Here is a 19,941-nt window from a genome sequence, read left to right on the forward strand (position 1 = left end):
TAGAAATTTGTATATAACTATCATTTGGATTAATTTCACCTAATTTCAATTAATATTGTAAACTATATAAATTCTAAAGCTTATTATTTCAATATCAAGATAGTTGTGTTATTAATAAACATAAGTAACAATAAATTATTATTTTTCTTCATAATAATAAATTTGTTATATGCACTTAATAAAAAATAATGATATGTTTTGTAGTATATCATTATATATTGAAATTGACAAAACTCCAATATACTGCTTAGCACCCAACTTTTGACCAACAAGGCGACAAGTTTGATTGCACCACATATTTGGAATACCCAAATTTTGGTAGATAGTCTAAATATTTAATTTAATTTAATTTTCAACAAAATATAATGAATTTATATAATATTATTTCGAATCTCAAGCTTTAATAAATCTCAGTAATTTAGAACACATGCCATAAAATCGCCGAGCTGGTTGTTGGGAGGATTTCTCAGGCGAAATTTTCCAATCTCACCAACCCCACCGCAAAATTGAATTACACAGATTCACACTCTCATTAAAACTCTTCGATTTACTCTGCAAGAATTTTCGATCTCGAATTTCATTTTCTTCGAATTGATTCCAATGTCTAAGGTTTTTACTTTGGCTGAGGTCTCTGAGCACAGCACCAACAAGGATTGTTGGCTCTTAATCGGGGGAAAGGTAATTGATTCGTCATCGTTTGTGTCGAAAAGTTTTTTTTTTTTTTTTTATGTGGATCGGGTCGAATTGTGGATTTGGATGCGTAGATCTCGATTTCAGTTGTGATTGGTTCTTCAGTTTGGATTTTCTTTTTTGATTAATTTTTTTGTGATTTAAGGTATGTGATCGTTGTTTTAATAGTATGAGATTGTTGTAGAAATGAATGCAAGAATTAGTGTTAATTTGTGTTGGATTATTATTGTGGGTGTTTGATCAGATCTTGGATGTAGCATATGATTTGGATTTGATTCCTTGAATTCTAATTTTGATGATGGATTGATTCTTAGAATAAGATGAGTGGCTGAAAAACTGCTGATCTTTAGTTGTATAATATGATATGATTAATATCCATTTATTAGGAGTCTCATATAAAAAAGAAGTGAGAGAGATTTGATTAAAAGAATTAAGGGACTTAATTTGATACATTTTTAATGTTCTCAAATAGCTCAAGCATGAGATGGGTAATATATAAAGAGTCTTAGTGATATATTTTACACCACCAATCAAATCTGAAAATCAAAAGATAAATTTGAATCTTTAACCTAAGGTTAAAATGAGTATCATATCCTTTAACCTTGTGATGTGAGGTAACTTTTTATAGGTACTGTGTTTGTGTGTTTTAATGAAAACACCCTTTTAGGTTGGAGATTAAGTCATCGTCCCCAACCCGATCATTTTCTCTGTCAATCGAACTTCGACTATGAATATGTTATAACAGTAAAGCATGTGTTCTTTTGAAGATACTCAAGATGATATTTTCTTGAACAGGTTTATGATGTGACGAAATTCTTGGATGATCATCCAGGAGGCGACGAAGTTTTGTTGCAGTCGACAGGTAATGCAATCTTCTAACTAAAATCCAACTGTTATGATGTTTGTTGGTTAGACTATGTGTTGTGAACCGTATAGTCCCTTGCAGGGAAGGACGCGACCGATGATTTTGAGGATGTGGGGCACAGCTCGACTGCAAGGGCCATGTTGGACGAGTACTATGTGGGCGACATTGATTCAGCGACCATTCCCAGCAAGGCCACGTACACGCCCCCAAAGCAGGTGCAGTTGAACCAGGACAAATCACCAGGTTTGGTCATCAGGCTCCTCCAGATCTTGGTTCCCCTCCTTATCTTGGGTGTGGCTGTCGGTGTTCGTTTCTATACCAAATCATCGGCCTAAATTTAGGGTTTAGAAGAAACCCGGTGATCGAGATATCGAATTTATTCTATAGATTCAACTTTTGTGGTGTTTTGAGTGTTTCATTTTCATGTACTCTCCCAAGGAACTTCACATTGCTCTCTTTCTTGGGTATCTTTCTATTACATTCTTAGTTATTCATGAATTTGTCATTTCTTGCCCTTTGTCTTGATTTCAATGTTGTTGTTTACTCGAGCACGCGGCTCCTGGTAAGCTTCGTTCGTGTGCAATAGCCTGCAAACTATGAGGGGTATTTTTGTCACTTCATGAATGGAGAACTAGAGACAATATAGGTAGATGTGGAGATAAGATCACACCCCTTGGAGAAAGGCAAAGATCAAATACCAAATTTAAAATAGTAGTAGAAAAATGAAATGTCAAAGAATATTATGACTATATAAGCATAGGAAGATAAAAACTATACACTATACTACAAATTTCAGTCCATCCATATCCAACATGGAAATTCATGAAAAGGAACAAAATCAATCTAATTTTGCCTTTCAATATCAAATTGAATGAAACTAAGAAGTAGGTACAAAATATCCCACATCACCCAAGAAGAGAGCCCTAAGATACCACGCCATAATTTGTCACTATTTGATCAATTTTTTTTGTATAAGAAAGAGGACTATGGGGGCTTATGCCCCCCTCTCCCCTGATCGACATTCACACACAAGAAAGAAAAATGGGGGTTCTAGCAAGACTCAAGAAACAAGAAAAGCAAGATTCTCAAAATAAGAGTGTCTTTCTAAAGATAGTGCGGCCGGGCGGCCGGGCCGAGCTATTCCGGGACCCGATTCTGGCCGGGGAGTTCATGAGGAGGTACCCACGGCACTGCATTACCCGGCCCGACTTCTTCGACTACCCGTGGATCGTAGTTCGGCCCGACTCGCTACTCAAGCCGGGGGAGGTATTCTTCCTCGTGCCCCACCACACGGTGGACAAGGTCATGAAGGACAATATGCACCGGTTTCAACAATCACTAGATCGTCCACTCCACCCTCCGGTCGAGCCATCTCCCCGTGTTAGAGGAGTGGCAGGGCAACGCCACAATCACAATAGATCTACAACGGATCATCATCATCATAGTCGTCGTGATCATCGTAGTAACCAACACGAAGACAGACACCATAGGAGACATACAGCTTATGATCACAATCATAACAACAACAACAATAACAACAACATTACTTCTGATCAAGATTCTGACAATGGAAACTTGTACAAGGAGATGTTCTACGAGTCATGGGAGGAGATGAGGAGACAACTCGAGCAGCTGCAGCAGGAGAGGGAGGATTCATCGTTGGAGAGTCGGAGGCTGAGCCGCGAGCTGGTGGTGGCGCAGAGAGCCCTGCCTTGTCTGAGAAAGGCGGGGAGTGGCCAGAGAAGGCACTTGAAGGTGAGTTTTTCGTCTCCGATTATTATCCCTGGTAGCCAGAGAGGGACTCCGGTTCATGAGGAAGAAAACCTGGATTTCAATATCTGAGAACATAAACTGTATAACAGCATTTCTGGTACAAAGTTAGTAGCCATGGCTGTCTTTTTCTCTATTAGTGCAGCTGTGGTAGGCTTGCTTTAGGCTTTGCTCATGTTTATATGCCAAGCCATGTGTAAATTCAATACAGTGATATGATATTCAATACTCATAGCATGCATTGCTCGTCGTGAAACATGAGATGTAACACGAAGATGTAACAACGAACCACCACAAGGCGCCTTGGGGGGGGGGGGGGGGAGAAGTGGTATTCCTTCAACTTTGTAGCCATGTATTAGAAAAACAATACAATTACAAGAAACTTTTCATTAACACTGAAAAAAGAAAACAGGGAAGAAAAATATTAACAACAATCCATATAAAAGGCATGTGTTTTTGTTGAAGCTTAGCATAGCGTGCTAGAAATGAGAGCATATCACAAAGAGATGCTATTCATGCTCTATTTTCAATCATTCTTTTCCTTCTGCCATCAAATCTTTCTGTTGGTTAAGCAAATCCCAACAGACTATTTACATAGTGACCAAAAACGCGCTAAAAAAGGAGGAAAAAGAAAAACAAGAAGAAGATTATAGATTATATATATCTATAGCTCCTCATCAGCAGAAGTAAAGGATTCAGAAAATATTGAAATACCTATTAGAGTAGGCTGGCTGGCTGGCTATGTTCTCTTGTAAACTTAGACTCCGATATTTGAGAGTGCTTCGATGGGGAGCTCGATCCCCGTGACGGGATATGATTAAAGATATTCAATTTAAAGATCTTCTTTGAAAATGAACTCATGAATTTTCTTGAAGTGGACCTCTCGAAATTCCTCTTCATGTAGACATGATCTTTCTCCAAATCGTTTAACCTCATCCGCATCCTCGCCAACTCCAGCTTCAAGTCCCTGTTCTCTCGCCTCAAAGAAGCATAGTTGTCCCGGGGAGACATTGCAGCACTTCGCGCTCCACTGTTGATCCGCCACGATTGGTGGATAGGCTTCGGATCCTCATCTGGATAGGAACAGAACAAGGAGTTTCGAAGTCTTAACTGCTCATAGTAGAGCACTTGGACTATCGATTGGATGGGAAGGCGTTCGTTTTGTGCAGCATGCACTCCAGCTTCCTGTGATAGTTTCTGAAAATCTATCAATTTGCACAGCTTTCTCTTATCGGGTTCGGATAAAGCTTGATGAGCCTGTAAACATGAAATCTTAAGTTAGTTAAACCTCTCTCTCTCACTCTCCATACACTCTTCTTTCATAATAAAAACTGAAGTTCATTGTATTATTACTTTGAGGTAAATATCAATAGCTCGGTATAACCCGTCGTGGACAGTTCGTGCATGTGCTGGCAAGGTTTCTGCGATAGCTACAAAGATATTGAGCTTGAGATTTGCATCAGGTGCGATCTCGGCTAGATAATTATCCACTAGTTTAGAGACCTTAAACAACGCGGTTTGAGAGGGCGAAGAAGGACTATCAGATTCAAAGACTGATTCCTCATCCATATCTTCATCACTATCATCCATCTGAGAAAAGTTCACCAATATTCTGTGAACAGTTTCGACATCAAACAACGTATCACCAGCATGTCGGAAAGAAGGGATCAAGAGATCGTCTAGAGTTGCTATATCTAACTGGGATCCTATCCTCCTCTCAAGATCAAGCCTACAAGCAACCGAGCAATCAAGCATCACAGCGCTCCGCAGCATACCAAACAGAAAAGTGATAGGAACAGCAAATTTCTCGACTGGGAGGAGACTAACTATCGTCTCAACAACAAGTCTTTCGTGGCTGCTTGCACCCGACACCGGATCAACTGCAGCCTGGTTGGGCTGATTCCATAAGCTGGACTTTTTGATTAACTCTTTCTCTGCATAATTTACGAGTGATGCCCCAACACTTTCTGGCCTCACCCCACGGCATTTTACAGCAGTTATGACTCTTTGATACAAGTCGACGCGAAGCACTGAAATATCTTCAATCCACCAATCCCCTTCACATTTAGGTTGCTTGCTCATGTGAAGTCTCCCTGAGCTGCTGTACTCCAATCGTGAGAAACTCGAAGCAATTTGCTCGACACAAGCTTTGGAAGCTATTGCATCAATGCATCGGACGACAATTTGTAGCTCGTCCGCAAGTGGAAGTAGGTTTTCGCATTGCTGAAGGACTACGACGCACATTTCGAGGTTTTTGCATACAACACTATCAAGATATTCTTCAGCTCTGGAACCAAGATTGTTCTTTGAGTACTCTTCGGTCATTTCTAGGTAATCAGAAACGCAGCAGAGCTGAGCAACATTTGCAGCTGTGATCTCAAAGTTGATACCATAACAAAACTTGGCCGCCAGCTCAAATGACTCGGCACCTCCTGGTAGGCTAAGAAGCTCGATTTTGGAGACATCTGCTTCCCGGTGCTCTGCAACCAACTTCCGCATTCGCCCACTTCGTGAAACAAGAGGGAACTGCAAAAGTATCACATACACAGAGACAATAAGGTAAAATAATCAGCTCAGCCATTTCGTATGTTCATATTGTTATTGTTTTGACACAGATGATACATTAGCCTTTCTCATTAAAATGCTACCTAAATGATTCAAGGATTGCTGTTTTGTGTTGTCATCACAACATTAGTTGCGGAAGCACCCCATTTTATCCCAATTTGGCTTCCTTAACACGCCATAAACGAACATGAAAGTTCCTTAGGTAGATATCTATAACAAGTTGATTGATTTTCTCTACCAAATACTCTTTCTTCCTGTCTATCACAGTATCAAGAAGCATTATGGAATTCTTAAAATCTCCTAGGTAATGAAGACATTTGATTCAAGATCCAGATAAGCAATACCAAAAAGAATTCACGATAATAAATAAATAAATTTATTAAATAGGAAGAGAGCCTGTAAACATGAGCTATTGAAGTGCAGAGCCTGACCTTGTGCAATGAAAATGCACCCCCCTCGACTTGGATGATTATGTCACTTGGAACATCACGAAACACCCTACAAAAGATGTAAGAACAGCTGCGGTTAGAGAATCAGTCACGTCGTAACAGAACCAGGCTTTCTTCACATTTGTCGAATAACACACTCTTCAATTCCAACCCTTCTTCTCTACATAGATTTGCAGCAAGAAAAAGAGTAGTAAAACAAGCCCAAAAAACACAATTTTCCAAAACCAAACTGTAGAAATGTGGAGCAATTTCCACAGTTACAAGAAATCAAACCAACTAGAGCATAAAACTGGCATTCCCATCAAGAAAATCTCACACACACACACACAAAGAGTGAAGAAGGAACCATTCATTGCAGCGCTGACTGGCGCTCTTCGACAGAGGCAGCTGCTGCTGGTGATGCTTGTCCATGGACAGAGTAGCAGGAAGCTTGAGAGAGACAGAGAGAGAAAGACAAGGACGTGGGGTTAATGAGACAGAGCAAGAGTTGAAAGAGTTCACTGGGAAATTTCATCAAACAGTTTGTCTTCAAATCATACGCTGTCCAAACAATTGGGCCTGCGTTGGTGGGGCATGTCCGTGAAAAAGACAACTTTATCACGCCACACATTTTCGTAATCCCAGAAAGCATCATTCACCAAGATTTGTGCCTAAATAATGGAGATGGCACTGTGTGTTTTTTCTTTCTTTTTTTACGTTTCTTGAAATTCAAGAAAAAAGTAATGGGAAAATAGGGAGAAAAAGAAAAAAGCGGGAAAAAGGTGGTTGTTTCTGTTGACATTTTTTACCTTTTGCCCCCTTTGCTTATTATAATTGTCTTTTGCATTCCTACATATTAGGGATGACAAATATTCGCAAAAATCCAAACTTGTTAGGGTGGGTCTGAGAGACATTTGATATCTACGGATGATTTCGTAGTTGCAATTCACTATTTATTTAATTCGTGGGTATGAGTTTGGATATTTACTATCCATATCCGCGAAAAATACCCGTCAATTACTCGTCGTATATCCGTGAAATACCCACAAAATATATTTAATATATAGACTTTAGATTTACATATTAGATATGGGCCACCATATTTTAGATTTAAAATATATTTGAACTATATTATTTGTGTTGATTTTTTTTTTGTATTAAATTTGTTACTTTATATTTAAATTCTGTTTCGACGGGTATCCGGCGAATAGTGGTGGCGAGTATCCGGCGGATAGCGGGTGGTGGATACCCGCCGGATAGCGGGTTGACGGATACCCGACGACCGACTATCCGCGAATAGTGAGTTTGGATACCATTTGATATCCATACTACATATAAACCCTTGTTTTTTTAGTTAATATCCATTTATATTCATGGAAAAGAGAATAATACCTATATTTTCACTTTTACATTATTTTCATTATTTTCATATATTTATTATGATACTATTAAATTTTCTTCAGCAATGGTGGAATAATTTTTTGCACAGTTATTCTTCATTCATTGTTTTTCCAATATTGAATAATACTCTTTGAATAGTCATGTGAAAATATTTTTTAATATATTTTTTTAATCTCTAGTAGGCATGTCATGAAAAAGAGGTAAATATAATATTTTCTCATCTTTTCTTATTTATCATTTTTCTAGTAAATTTTACAACTAAAAAAATACCCTTAATGACATGAAATAATAGATTTTACTTATTTTTGTTTCACGATTCAACGGTGTTATTGCATTTTTCTCACATTTTTGCTGACTACCTCAAAAGTTTTAATTTTATCGAAAATAAATTGATATTGTAAATATTACATATCATAAAAATCATATTGTTTATGTCAAGATTTAAAAATCATACTATTCTAAAACAGAAGTTGAGTAAAATTATGTTATTATATGCAACTACCCTTATTTTTCAAGATAATTTCGTACCGAAAAATCATATACTAGGTCTTTTATTGTGACTTAAATTCTATCACTTGATTTTATTTTTTATGATTTTTTTTTTATCTTATATAAGATAAGATATATTTGGATAAAAGTTTTTATAAATTTTAAATATTGTGTATAAAATAAGCAATTTTTTGATATATAGTGAGTAAGTGATGAATTATCCCGGCGTGTTTATGAAGCAAAACACGTACTATATATAAATATTTTTCAGATATAGTAGTATCCAATTTCATCATTTGTGAGTGAATAAATATGATTACATGAAGAAAAAGGTAAAAGAATTTTGAAGATAAAAAGAAGAGCAAGCTCAAGTAGACAAGCGTGGAAGTTTGAATTTTGGGAATAGTATAAAATCATAATTAATTAAGCCAACATCGACTTTATAGTAAAGTCACGTTTTCAAAAAAGCAAGATTGAAATGTGGCAACATCCAATTATTACCAAAGTAAATAATGATAACGTTTGACATGGTTTAATGATTTTCTCTCCCACCACCACCTCCACTTCCACTCCGATTGTTCCACTTATTTTTAACCAAATTTTACAATAAATTATTCATCTTTTTTTAGGTAAAAAAAGTTGGGAGGACATTATTTGAGACATACAACCACGTAGGACCTTAATGTCATTTATTGGATATTTTGGTCTTTTTATAAAAAAAAACTTAATTGCGATGATCGTTGTTTATGATTTCCTTCTCACCCAATATATATAATTAGCATATAAATAAGGGTATATGAATACATTAATTATATACTTGAAGATAAATAGTATGATTAATTAATATACTTTTGGACTCAAGGTCGAAAAGATGTAGCGAATAAGTGAAATTAGTATTTGAAAATATAAAGGCAGAATGTGGATAAAGTTGGAAATCTGTTGGGAAATCAGTTCCCCATCCAAACTTGGTAGAAGCAAGAAATAAGAATAAAAAAAGACACAATTTAACAACACAAGAATTTAACGTGGAAACTCCAAATCCGGAGAAAAACCACGACACACTGAAAAATTACTATATGATAAATTTCTACAATCACACAGTATTTCTCACCCTCTCGACTCACAACCACTACACTCTTACAAGCCTTTGAAAACCTCTCACCCCTCTAAAACAAAGAGCAAGGAATTTCAAACTAGAAGTAATCACAAGACTAAAGGTAGTGATTGGTGCAATTGTATCAAAGACCTTGGAACTCCTTAAATAGCCTAAGGGTCTCCACCTACTTTGATAGCTCAACCAATGTGGGACAAAAATCCCCACTTTCATTTTTAACACAATTCCAACAATCTCCACCTTGTTAAAAATGAAAGAAAAAACGCCATTGTCTTCACCGACAATTATGATTCTTATCACAAAGAACCATCATCCTCAAAAGAGAATAAACCTACTCCACCAAATGAGTAGAACACTTAGAATAAACCATTCTAAGAATTTTACTTCGGCACATGTCGAAAAAAAAAACCTTGCTGAAATTTTTGGTGCAACCTTCTAGCTTTTGGCCCTCCTAGAAGTCATCAGCCATCGACATACTTTTCACCACACACCTGCATCCATGCCAAAAAACCATGCACATGTGGTCCAACTAACATCGTCACATCCTCTATCATGGCCATTGGACATGCCATAAGGATATTCATGTCCTCAAAGGACATCATCAAACACGATGTTAGCTGCTCGTTCGGAGCTTTCTGCCGAATCCGCTCCACCTTGACAAGCTCCACCTGGACAGTTTCGCTTCGTATGGCCGAGTTTTCCGCACCTCCAACAAACAACGCCCTTGGAGTCTTTCTTTCTCCCTCTGCTAAAGGCCACCATTGCTGAATTTTCCGATGAAGTATGTCCTTCACTCATCAGCCTTCTTTCTTCCAAAAGAAGTTTGCCCGTGACTTCAGCAAAGACCAGAGTTTCCTTCCCATAAACTAATATTGGCTTCATGTGTTCATAGGAACGTGGAAGAGACAAGATGAGTCTCAACGCCTTATCCTCATCTTCAATTTTTGCTCCAATACTCTCCAGTTCAGAGATAATGCCATTGAGAATACTCAAGTGATCTGAAATCTTCACACCTTCATCCATCCGTAAGGTATGAAATTGTTCCTTCAAATACAACCGATTCGAGATGCCTTTTGCTTGGTACAGAGCTTCCAGCTTTTCCCAAAGCTCCTTCGCACTCGAAATCCCATGTACATTTGCAAGTACATTCTTGGCCAAGCAGAGACGAATTGTGCTTGCCGCCTTCAGATCCAGATCCTCCCAATCTTCATCACTCATACCGGACTTGTTGTTTGCGTCATCATCTGCACCGGACTTTTTGACTGCACCCGGACTTCCTTTCAGGGCCTTGTGTAACCCAGATTGTATCAGCACATCCTTGACTTGCACTTGCCACAAGCCAAAATTTATTATTCCATCGAATTTCTCCACGTCGAACTTCATTTGGACTTGAAGTTGACTCGACGTACCGCTTCTCCACCAAAATGAACAGCCGTCTCGCAAGAGACACCCCCGCCCGGATCTTTCTCAAGAAATCCTTTCTGATGTGGAAGATCAGACAATGCTGCAACCACAGAGCATACTTGGAATATCAAGAGACCTCAGCCAGGCTCTGATACCAATTGTTGGGAAATCAGTTCCCCATCCAAACTTGGTAGAAGCAAGAAATAAGAATAAAAAAAGACACAATTTAACAACACAAGAATTTAACGTGGAAACTCCAAATCCGGAGAAAAACCACGACACACTGAAAAATTACTATATGATAAATTTCTACAATCACACAGTATTTCTCACCCTCTCGACTCACAACCACTACACTCTTACAAGCCTTTGAAAACCTCTCACCCCTCTAAAACAAAGAGCAAGGAATTTCAAACTAGAAGTAATCACAAGACTAAAGGTAGTGATTGGTGCAATTGTATCAAAGACCTTGGAACTCCTTAAATAGCCTAAGGGTCTCCACCTACTTTGATAGCTCAACCAATGTGGGACAAAAATCCCCACTTTCATTTTTAACACAATTCCAACAAAATCTAGAAAGAAAAAAAAATTATGTTGATTACTCGACCATGATGCCTATAGCCTAAGCTAGGGCGTAGCATCCTCATTAGAGAAAAAAAAGTAGTTGAATGAACATGAACATGGCATCCAAAGGCGATGAACTGGCCGATGAGCAAGTCGATGTGGGTGGTAGCTTACTCGAGCCTTACTCATCTGTCATGCACGCGTCACTTTTATGTTTATTCGAGTCTTATTCAAAGGATGTAGGGGACTTACCCATAACTTACTCATCCATTTTTTATAACGGATATGAGTAAGTTGAATGCGTCTCCCCAATGCAGGCAGTTTACTCATAAGTGGTCCACTCTTCCATTGAGTAAGCTACTTACTCAACGGATGTGGATGCTCTTACTGTCACTTTTTATTTTGGATATAACGCGATGAAATCTGGTGTCATTTTTAATTTTGGATAAATAAATAAGGGTATAACGGGAAAGTTTTCTGAGTTTTTTTTACATCAATAGGGGAGTATATGTTTTTCCCTATTTTCTCATTTAAATTATAGTTTTTTTTTTAATTATTCATTTATTGAGGTTTAATTATGTGTATTGATACACCGTTAAGAATAAATATATCAACCCAAATTATAGTCAATATTCCAGGCCCAGGCCTGCTATAGGCCCAAAATCCGTGATGGGCTTAGGCCCAGCCCGAAACATTCGGTTTTATGCCAATTCGACCTACATTTATATACTAGCTAATTAAATACTACCAAAACTATATATTGAGCTTTGTGCATTGAAAATGGAAAATGAATAAATAGTGAATTGTAAAGGTGATGCTTGCCAATGCGATCAAATTATATATTTTTACAATTATAAAAGTAAAATGATACGAAAAAAAATTGTTCTATTTTCAATACATGTTTGGTGTTTCAACAGATTAAAAAAAGTAATTCTTAAAAAAAAAAGGATTTAAAAAAGTAAATATACCTGAAATTTTGAATAATGTTACGTCGTGGAATTGGATTTGCAGAGCATCTAGAAATTTTTTGAAAAAATAAATATAGTGTGCTATGTCCATATCTAAAATTAGATAACCAACAATCTCATTTGATTGAAACTCTCCAAAATGGCATACAATTAGCATAGTCAAACGAATAATGAGATCTGCTTTTAAAATAGAATAATGAAATATATTGAAAATGATACAAACGTTATTTAAATCGAAAAAAATAAATCTACCATAGACTTTTATAATTAATATACGGTTTCAAAAATAAATAAATAAAGAAAATAAAAGATACAGTCTCATAACCCCTGTTGTTGGAGGCGGCATGCAAAAAATAACGTTATTTAAATCGAAAAAAATAAAATCTACCATAGACTTTTATAATTAATATAAATGGTTTCAAAAAACAATAATTAATAAATAAAGAAAATAAAAAATACAGTCTTAAACCCTGTTGTTGAAGGCGGCATTCAAAACCTTAAACCTCCATAGCTGAAACGCAAGGAAAACGATGATAGTGAGGAATCTCTCTCCCTCAAGGCTCAGAAAGCTTCTCACTCCATTTTCCCTCTCTACCTATACACACACGAGGCCTGTATCCAGCTCCCTCCACTCACCAATCATCGACCCTCCGCTCACTTTCCCCCTTTCCCAAAACCCTGCTAAAACCCTACCTTTTTTCTTCTTCTTCTCGAAGCCCTTTTCTTCAGAATCCAGAAAGAACAAATCTTTTCCGAATTTACCACTGACCCGCGATGGAAATTACGAGGAAGCCACTGAACATGCCGTCGCCATTTGCCCCGGCTGTGGCATCCAAATGCAGGATCTTGATCCCAAGCAACCCGGGTATTCCGTCAAGCCCTCTGCGAAGGGTCAGAACTACAAGAAATTCAAGAGAATGACTCCGATTGTGGACGAGTCGGAAATCTCCGACTCCCTTAAGCGGGGAATCGCGAATGAGATCATCGATGTTGATAGAATCGAGAGCATTGACAGTGTAGACGACGTGTTCGACGAAATGCCTAAGAGAGCTGAGAAGGAAGCTGCTAATCAGAAGCCCGTTGTGTGTGCTAGGTGCCACAGCTTGAGGCATTATCAGAGGGTTAAGGAGCCCGGCGTGGAGAATTTGCTGCCGGATTTCGACTTTGATCACACGGTTGGAAGGAGGCTGATGTCGACGAGCGGGGCGAGGACCGTGGTTTTGCTGGTGGTGGATGCTGCTGATTTCGATGGCTCGTTTCCAAGAAAAGTAGCAAGTTTAGTGTCCAAGACAATCGATGAGAATGCCAGATCGTGGAAGGAGGGAAAATCGGGTAATACACCGAGGATAGTGTTGGTAGTGACCAAGATTGATCTCTTGCCTAGCAGCATTTCGCCAACTAGGCTCGAGCATTGGGTTCGTACACAGGCTAGGGAGGGCGGGGCGGGGAGGCTAGCGAGCGTGCATTTGGTGAGTGCTGTGAGGGATTGGGGGGTGAAGACGTTGGTTGATGATGTGGTTGCCTTTGCTGGCCCGAGGGGGCATGTGTGGGCTGTGGGTGCTCAGAATGCGGGGAAGAGCACGTTGATTAACGCGATAGGGAAGTGTGTAGGCACGAAGGCGACTCATGTCACGGAAGCATCAGTGCCTGGCACTACCTTAGGGATTGTGAGGATGGAAGGGGTGCTTCCTGGGAAGGCTAAGTTGTTTGATACTCCCGGGCTTCTGCACCCTCATCAGATCTCGACTAGGTTGAATGCGGAGGAGCAGAAGCTTGCTCGTATAGACAAGGAGTTGAGGCCGAGGACGTATAGGATCAAGGTTAATGCTCCTTTTGGAGAGTGTTTGAACTTATGCTTCAATGTTGATTGCTCTGATTTTATCTGAACCTATTTATAGAAGTTGCTTAGGATGAAAGTGGTTGGTTTTGAATGCATGATTGCTACTTTATGTTGCTGCAATTCTAGCTTTATCTTGATGTTTTTGCTTAAATGTTGATTGCTCTGATTTTATCGATGTGTATATATGTAAGTAAATATTGGACATCAGAGTAAAAGCAGAGTAGCCGGGCAAGATTGCATTATTGTTTCCAAAATGATTACTTTGAAAACATTTTACTCCAAAATGTTGATTCTTGAACTTCCTTTAACTGATTTTCGATGGTGGAATGGTATGTGTGCTCGTGGCTCTGTTCGTGTTTGAGTGATACGGCCTTCTGTTCGTCTTTAAGATATAATGGCAGTGTATTCTCATTATGATTATCAAAATACTCCGAATATTGGACTTCAGAGTAAAAGCAGAGTAGTCGGGCAAGATCCCGTTGCTGTTTCCAAAATGATTACTTTGAAACATTTTACTGCAACATGTTGATTCTTGAACTTCCCTTTAACTGATTTGGATGGTGGAATGGTATGTGTGCTCGTGGCTCCCTTCGTGTCTGAGTGATATGGCCTTCTGTTCGTCTTTAAGATATAATGGCAGTGTATTCTCATTATGATTATTTTACTCCAAAATGTTGATTCTTGAACTTCCTTTGACTGATTTTCGATGGTGGAATGGTATGTGTGCTCGTGGCTCCCTTCGTGTCTGAGCAATAAGGCCTTCTTGTTCTTGTTTAAGATACAATGGCAGCGTATTCCGTTATGATTGTTAAAATATTGATGATCCACTATGTTTACACGGCATGATCATGCGAAAAAGTATCTAAAACGATGATAGTGTTGCTGCAGGCGGGATATTCAGTTCATATTGGTGGGCTGTTCAGGTTGGACGTCGAAGAATCTTCAGTAGATTCAATCTATGTCACGGTATGGGCTTCGTCTCTGATTCCTCTGCATATGGGGAGGACGGAGAATGCTTGCTCGATGTTGGAAGATCACTTTGGCCGCCAGCTGCAGGTATAAATAGTAACAAGCTTTAGCTAATGCTTGAATCTTATGGAACCTTAGATATCTATAAATGATCTATTTGTTTCGAATTATTGAATGCTTATGAATACATATCAAGCAGTTTTTATCCGAATCTGGTAATTCTTGGTGATGGAATCTTAAACTTTTCCTTGATCAGCCTCCGATTGGGGAGGGGAGGGCCGAGAAGCTCGGAAAATGGGTGAAGAAGGAAATCCGGGTGAGTGGCGAGAGCTGGGATTCGAGCTGCGTTGATATCGCTGCTGCTGGTCTTGGCTGGTTTAGTGTCGGGCTCAAGGGAGAGGCTGCGTTGGCCGTGTGGACATACGACGGTGTTGAAGTGACAGCGCGAAACGCTTTGCTTCCTCAGAGAGCCAAGAATTTCGAGGTTGCCGGATTCACAGTCTCGGAGATCGTGTCCAAGGCTGATCGGGCGAGGAGCAAGCAGAGCGCGAAGAAGAGGAAGAGCAGCAGCTCGAAAAACGCAGCTTCCCCCGTGTCGAATGCCGATCAAGATTCGAGCTCGGATTCCTCGGAGGATGAAGATTCGAATCCAGGTGACTCAGTTGCAATATCCAACTCTTGATGTTGAATGCAAATCAACCAGTTCAAGAAAAACACTTTGTATCTCTCTCTCAAACACACACATAAACACACACAGGGAGGATAGGGATTATTTTTTACGATATGAATATTAAAAAAATTTGTTTAATACTAATGTAGGAGATGGAGGCGTGTTTCTTGGTTGCAAGAACTTCTTTTTTTTGCTGGTTGTTTGATTTTGTAAAAATGTGTTTATTTACTTATAAAATTTTTGTTGACTTGTTTATAGTAGTGTATGAGATAAGCTGTAGCTGGTGCAGGTGGTGCATCCCATGCTCTTCATTTATTTGTCAACCCAATTCCAATTCTTTAGATTTAGAGCCACTCATTTTCTACATAATTTCTAAAACCTTACCTCTTATCACTTTCTTCTAAAATTAATAAATAATTACTCCCCCCTACCCATATATGTATATGACTTATTTTTCTTTTTCGAATGTCTCATTTATATAGGTTTATTTTTATAAAAATAATTTATTTTACTTATTTACTATTATTATATTTTTATTTAATCTATCTAATTATTTGATTTACTCCAATTTTAATACATATATTTTCATTTTCAATAATTTTTTTTAATTATTTTAAAATTGTCAATCAACTTATATATATGGGACAGAGGGACTACATATCCGTTAAATCTCAAGAGCTTTGGACATAATATCTAAAATTAGTATGAAAGTTTCTTGTCTTTTTTTAATATTATCATGAGACATTTTCAATAGTGACCAAATTGTACGATTAATATAATAAAAACACTCTGTAATTATAATTAAATTTGTAGTGAATGCATGTAACTTTAGCACAATTATTTGAATAAATATTTTTTCAATGGATAATTTTATAATAGTGGTGGCTAAAATTTTATAATGTTAGTACTTTTGCATATAATTATTTTGTGGATTATTTAGTAAGTCTATTAGTATTATTTATTAATGATAGTATTAGTTAAGAAGAGACGCGCAACCAAAAATCTGGTAAAAGATTCCAACTGTAATAATGGAGCCGGAAACCAAAACAGGCGGCGGCGACACCAAAACGCCTCTGTTGCAGCGCGGCGGCAGCGGGCGGCGCGGCCGTCTAAGTCGCCGGAACTCTGTGAACTCGCTCCGCAACGACTTCATTTCCCGGCTGCCCGATAATGTCCGGTCAGCAGTTGACCCTGAGCTTCCTTCCTCTCATATTGATCTCTCCAGAGCTCAGGGTTTGAGCCAAGGTGTGTGTGTGTGTGTGTGTGTTTCTTCTTCATTTTGTGACGAATGCTTGTGTGTTTGTTATCTTATTCTCAACTTCAATTTTTCTGGTTCTTCTGTTTTAAATGGAAAGGATAATTTTGCTATTTTTGTTTGATTAGGAATTTTGTTTTCGAGCTGGAATTTCAATTGAAAATTGACGATCATTCCATGATTAGGAGTTTTTATTTGTATGTATCTTGATTTGATAATTCTGAGTATTTGTATACGTGAACAAGATTGAGGTAATGTTTTGCTCAATATAATTTGTGTTTGAATGTTGAAAATTGCTGAAGGTTTGCTGCAAAGGGGATAAAAATTTCTAGGGATTTGGATCACAAATCGGTTTTAGCTTTATGCAAATTTCACTCCATGAATTTTCTTGCTGCATTTGATTGTATATCCTCTTTCGAGTTCAAACAAATATAGGAGAGAAGGATTACTATGAAAGGCAATTTGCTACATTGAAATCATTTGGGGAGGTCGATTCCGTGGTGTTATCGGAAGAGATAGACGAAGAAGATCTAGAAGAACAAGCACAGCATGAGAGAGCTATGAAGATCTCCAATTATGCTAATGTTTTGCTGCTGGCCTTTAAGGTGAGGAATCATCATCTTTTCCATTTGTTTGAGAAGATGTTATCACTGATCACACTTTGAGGAAGACTTGAGCCTGAAAATCACCAATTGTTGTATGTTGGTTCGTTGTCTCGTTGTCTCGACTCATTTTCATTCATCGTGCTTGTGTTAGATCTACGCCACTATAAAGAGTGGATCGCTAGCCATTGCAGCTTCGACCTTGGATTCCTTGCTCGATCTCATGGCTGGGGGCATACTATGGTTTTCCCACCTTGCTATGAAGAATGTCAACATTTACAAGTACCCTATTGGGAAGCTGAGGGTCCAGCCAGTCGGCATTATCATCTTTGCTGCTGTAATGGCTACTCTTGGTATGATACACGACTGCCATCGTGTCACGTGTCTCGACTTTACCTTCCCTTTTGTGTAGAAACAAGTCATAGTCTCTATATCCTTTCCTCTTTTCAGGCTTTCAGGTTTTGGTTCAGGCTGTAGAACAGCTTGTTGAAGCGACACCCGCTGCAAAAATGACTGCAGATCAGTTGGTCTGGCTCTACTCGATTATGTTATCCGCTACTGCAGTAAAACTCGCCCTCTGGTTTTACTGCAGAAGCTCGGGCAACAAAATTGTGCGAGCCTATGCAAAGGTATATATACATAAACATGTAACATATTCTTCATTCATCACAGGACTTTGCACTTAGTGTTTTGGCATTCTTGGGCTTGACAGGATCACTATTTCGACGTGGTAACAAACGTGGTGGGGTTGGTGGCAGCTGTGCTCGGAGATATGTTCGTTTGGTGGATTGATCCAGCCGGTGCACTTGTACTCGCGATCTACACCATCACTAACTGGTCAGGAACAGTACTTGAAAATGCAGGTATTGAATTGGATTGGATAGGATAGCCCTCTGTTCATCGTGTCCTCCATTTATCCGATGAATCTTGATGGATTTTAAGTGCTCACGTCGTCTCCTGATCATCCAGTGTCGCTGGTAGGCCAGTCAGCGCCACCCGAGGTGCTGCAGAAGCTGACGTATCTCGTGTTGAGGCACCCTCAGGTTAAGCGTATTGACACCGTGCGTGCTTACACTTTTGGAGTTCTGTATTTTGTCGAGGTTAGTGCTGATTTTGCTAGTTTTGATCTGAGCTGCCATTTTTTAAGCAGTGAAAGCTTATGTTTTTGGTAATAGGTTGATATCGAGCTCCCTGAAGATATGCCCCTCAAAGAAGCTCACACCATTGGAGAGACTCTGCAGATGAAACTCGAGAAGCTTATTGAGGTCGAGAGGGCATTCGTGCATCTTGATCACGAATGCCAGCACAAGCCGGAGCACGCTGTTCTCAGCCGCCTGCCCAACAGCGATCCTTGAGATTTCGCCTCGTCTATGTGGTTTGCGAGCTGTTGCACAGAAACGGAGCTCGATAGCCCCCCCATAGAGAGAAAAAGGTACACAAAAACTCATACTTGTATTTACCCTGTATCAACTGATGCACATTCGTTTTGATCATAAAAATCACAAGGTGTATATATACACACACAACACACACATATATATATACATGATCTTATAAGCTTTCAAAGAGTTGCGTTGGTAAATTTGTCAATGAATAATAATAATTAGTTAAAATTTCAATTCTATGGTATGATTGAGAATGAATGTCTCGAATTTGGATAGTATTTTTTTAATTATAAGTTCATGTTTCAAGCATTTTATATATATCTCGTCGCAAAACTACCAATCAAGCAAATAAACTTATGATGAGACTAACTATAGTAGTAAAGATTTCTCTCATTAATTTCAACTTCACTCCTTTGTCCGGGCAAAAAATTCGAATAACAATCTCTTTGAAACTATAAATTAATGGCATCGAACTCACAAAACATAAACAAAAAACAAAAAAAAATACACTTGTAACGATGATCAATCACAACGTAATTAATTCAGCACGTGCACGAATCATTATTATCGACGAGCAAACACCGGGAACCACTTCTCTTGTAAGGAGGAGTGGTGATAGACCATGAACATGAGCAACACGAGCACGACGGAGACCCCGAGGGGGGAGCCTCCGACGCGGTGGAGGGAATCCTTCTCGGGCGTCAAGTCCATGGCGAAGGGGAAGCGGTCGCGATCCTCCCCTAGCCAGTGGACGAGGAGGAGGAGGAGCACCGGAAACACCATGAAACTTATCTTGATTTGATCCATCAAGTCTAGGAAGATGTACTCATAGTTTATGTACCAATTGAAGATCATGAAGAAGAGGATGACGCTTAGGAAGAAGACGAAGTGGAGAGGCAAGGTGAAGTGTTGGATGTATTCTTGGAAGGGTGAGCTATAGTATCTAGCCATGTTGGAGTTTG

General features: G+C 38.8%; 4 protein-coding genes across 4 annotated transcripts; 3 read left to right on the forward strand and 1 right to left on the reverse strand.

Annotated features, from left to right (window-relative positions):
* The first annotated feature begins 342 nt into the window (after positions 1-342).
* LOC130999522 (cytochrome b5-like) lies at positions 343-2,060 on the forward strand. The gene is made up of 3 exons (XM_057925071.1): positions 343-678; positions 1,486-1,552; positions 1,637-2,060. The coding sequence occupies exons 1-3, from the start codon at positions 601-603 to the stop codon at positions 1,888-1,890; spliced, it is 399 nt and encodes a 132-aa protein (XP_057781054.1). The 5' UTR covers positions 343-600; the 3' UTR covers positions 1,891-2,060.
* Positions 2,061-3,697: 1,637 nt separating this feature from the next.
* LOC130999521 (BTB/POZ domain-containing protein At5g48800-like) lies at positions 3,698-7,118 on the reverse strand. The gene is made up of 4 exons (XM_057925070.1): positions 6,686-7,118; positions 6,322-6,388; positions 4,679-5,851; positions 3,698-4,582 (listed from the first exon to the last, which is right to left on the reverse strand). Exons 1-4 carry the CDS (start codon positions 6,748-6,750, stop codon positions 4,043-4,045), a joined length of 1,845 nt encoding a protein of 614 aa, XP_057781053.1. The 5' UTR covers positions 6,751-7,118; the 3' UTR covers positions 3,698-4,042.
* A 5,618-nt stretch (positions 7,119-12,736) lies between these two features.
* Positions 12,737-15,992, forward strand: LOC130999523 (GTP-binding protein BRASSINAZOLE INSENSITIVE PALE GREEN 2, chloroplastic-like). Its single transcript, XM_057925072.1, has 3 exons — positions 12,737-14,078; positions 14,987-15,154; positions 15,324-15,992. The coding sequence occupies exons 1-3, from the start codon at positions 12,789-12,791 to the stop codon at positions 15,747-15,749; spliced, it is 1,884 nt and encodes a 627-aa protein (XP_057781055.1). The 5' UTR covers positions 12,737-12,788; the 3' UTR covers positions 15,750-15,992.
* A 710-nt stretch (positions 15,993-16,702) lies between these two features.
* Positions 16,703-19,941, forward strand: LOC130999524 (metal tolerance protein 4-like). The gene is made up of 7 exons (XM_057925073.1): positions 16,703-16,982; positions 17,428-17,597; positions 17,749-17,947; positions 18,045-18,223; positions 18,307-18,457; positions 18,564-18,694; positions 18,770-19,941. The coding sequence occupies exons 1-7, from the start codon at positions 16,766-16,768 to the stop codon at positions 18,947-18,949; spliced, it is 1,227 nt and encodes a 408-aa protein (XP_057781056.1). The 5' UTR covers positions 16,703-16,765; the 3' UTR covers positions 18,950-19,941.

This window comes from Salvia miltiorrhiza, chromosome 8 (assembly GCF_028751815.1).
Source record: "Salvia miltiorrhiza cultivar Shanhuang (shh) chromosome 8, IMPLAD_Smil_shh, whole genome shotgun sequence".
Lineage (NCBI taxonomy): Eukaryota > Viridiplantae > Streptophyta > Magnoliopsida > Lamiales > Lamiaceae > Salvia > Salvia miltiorrhiza.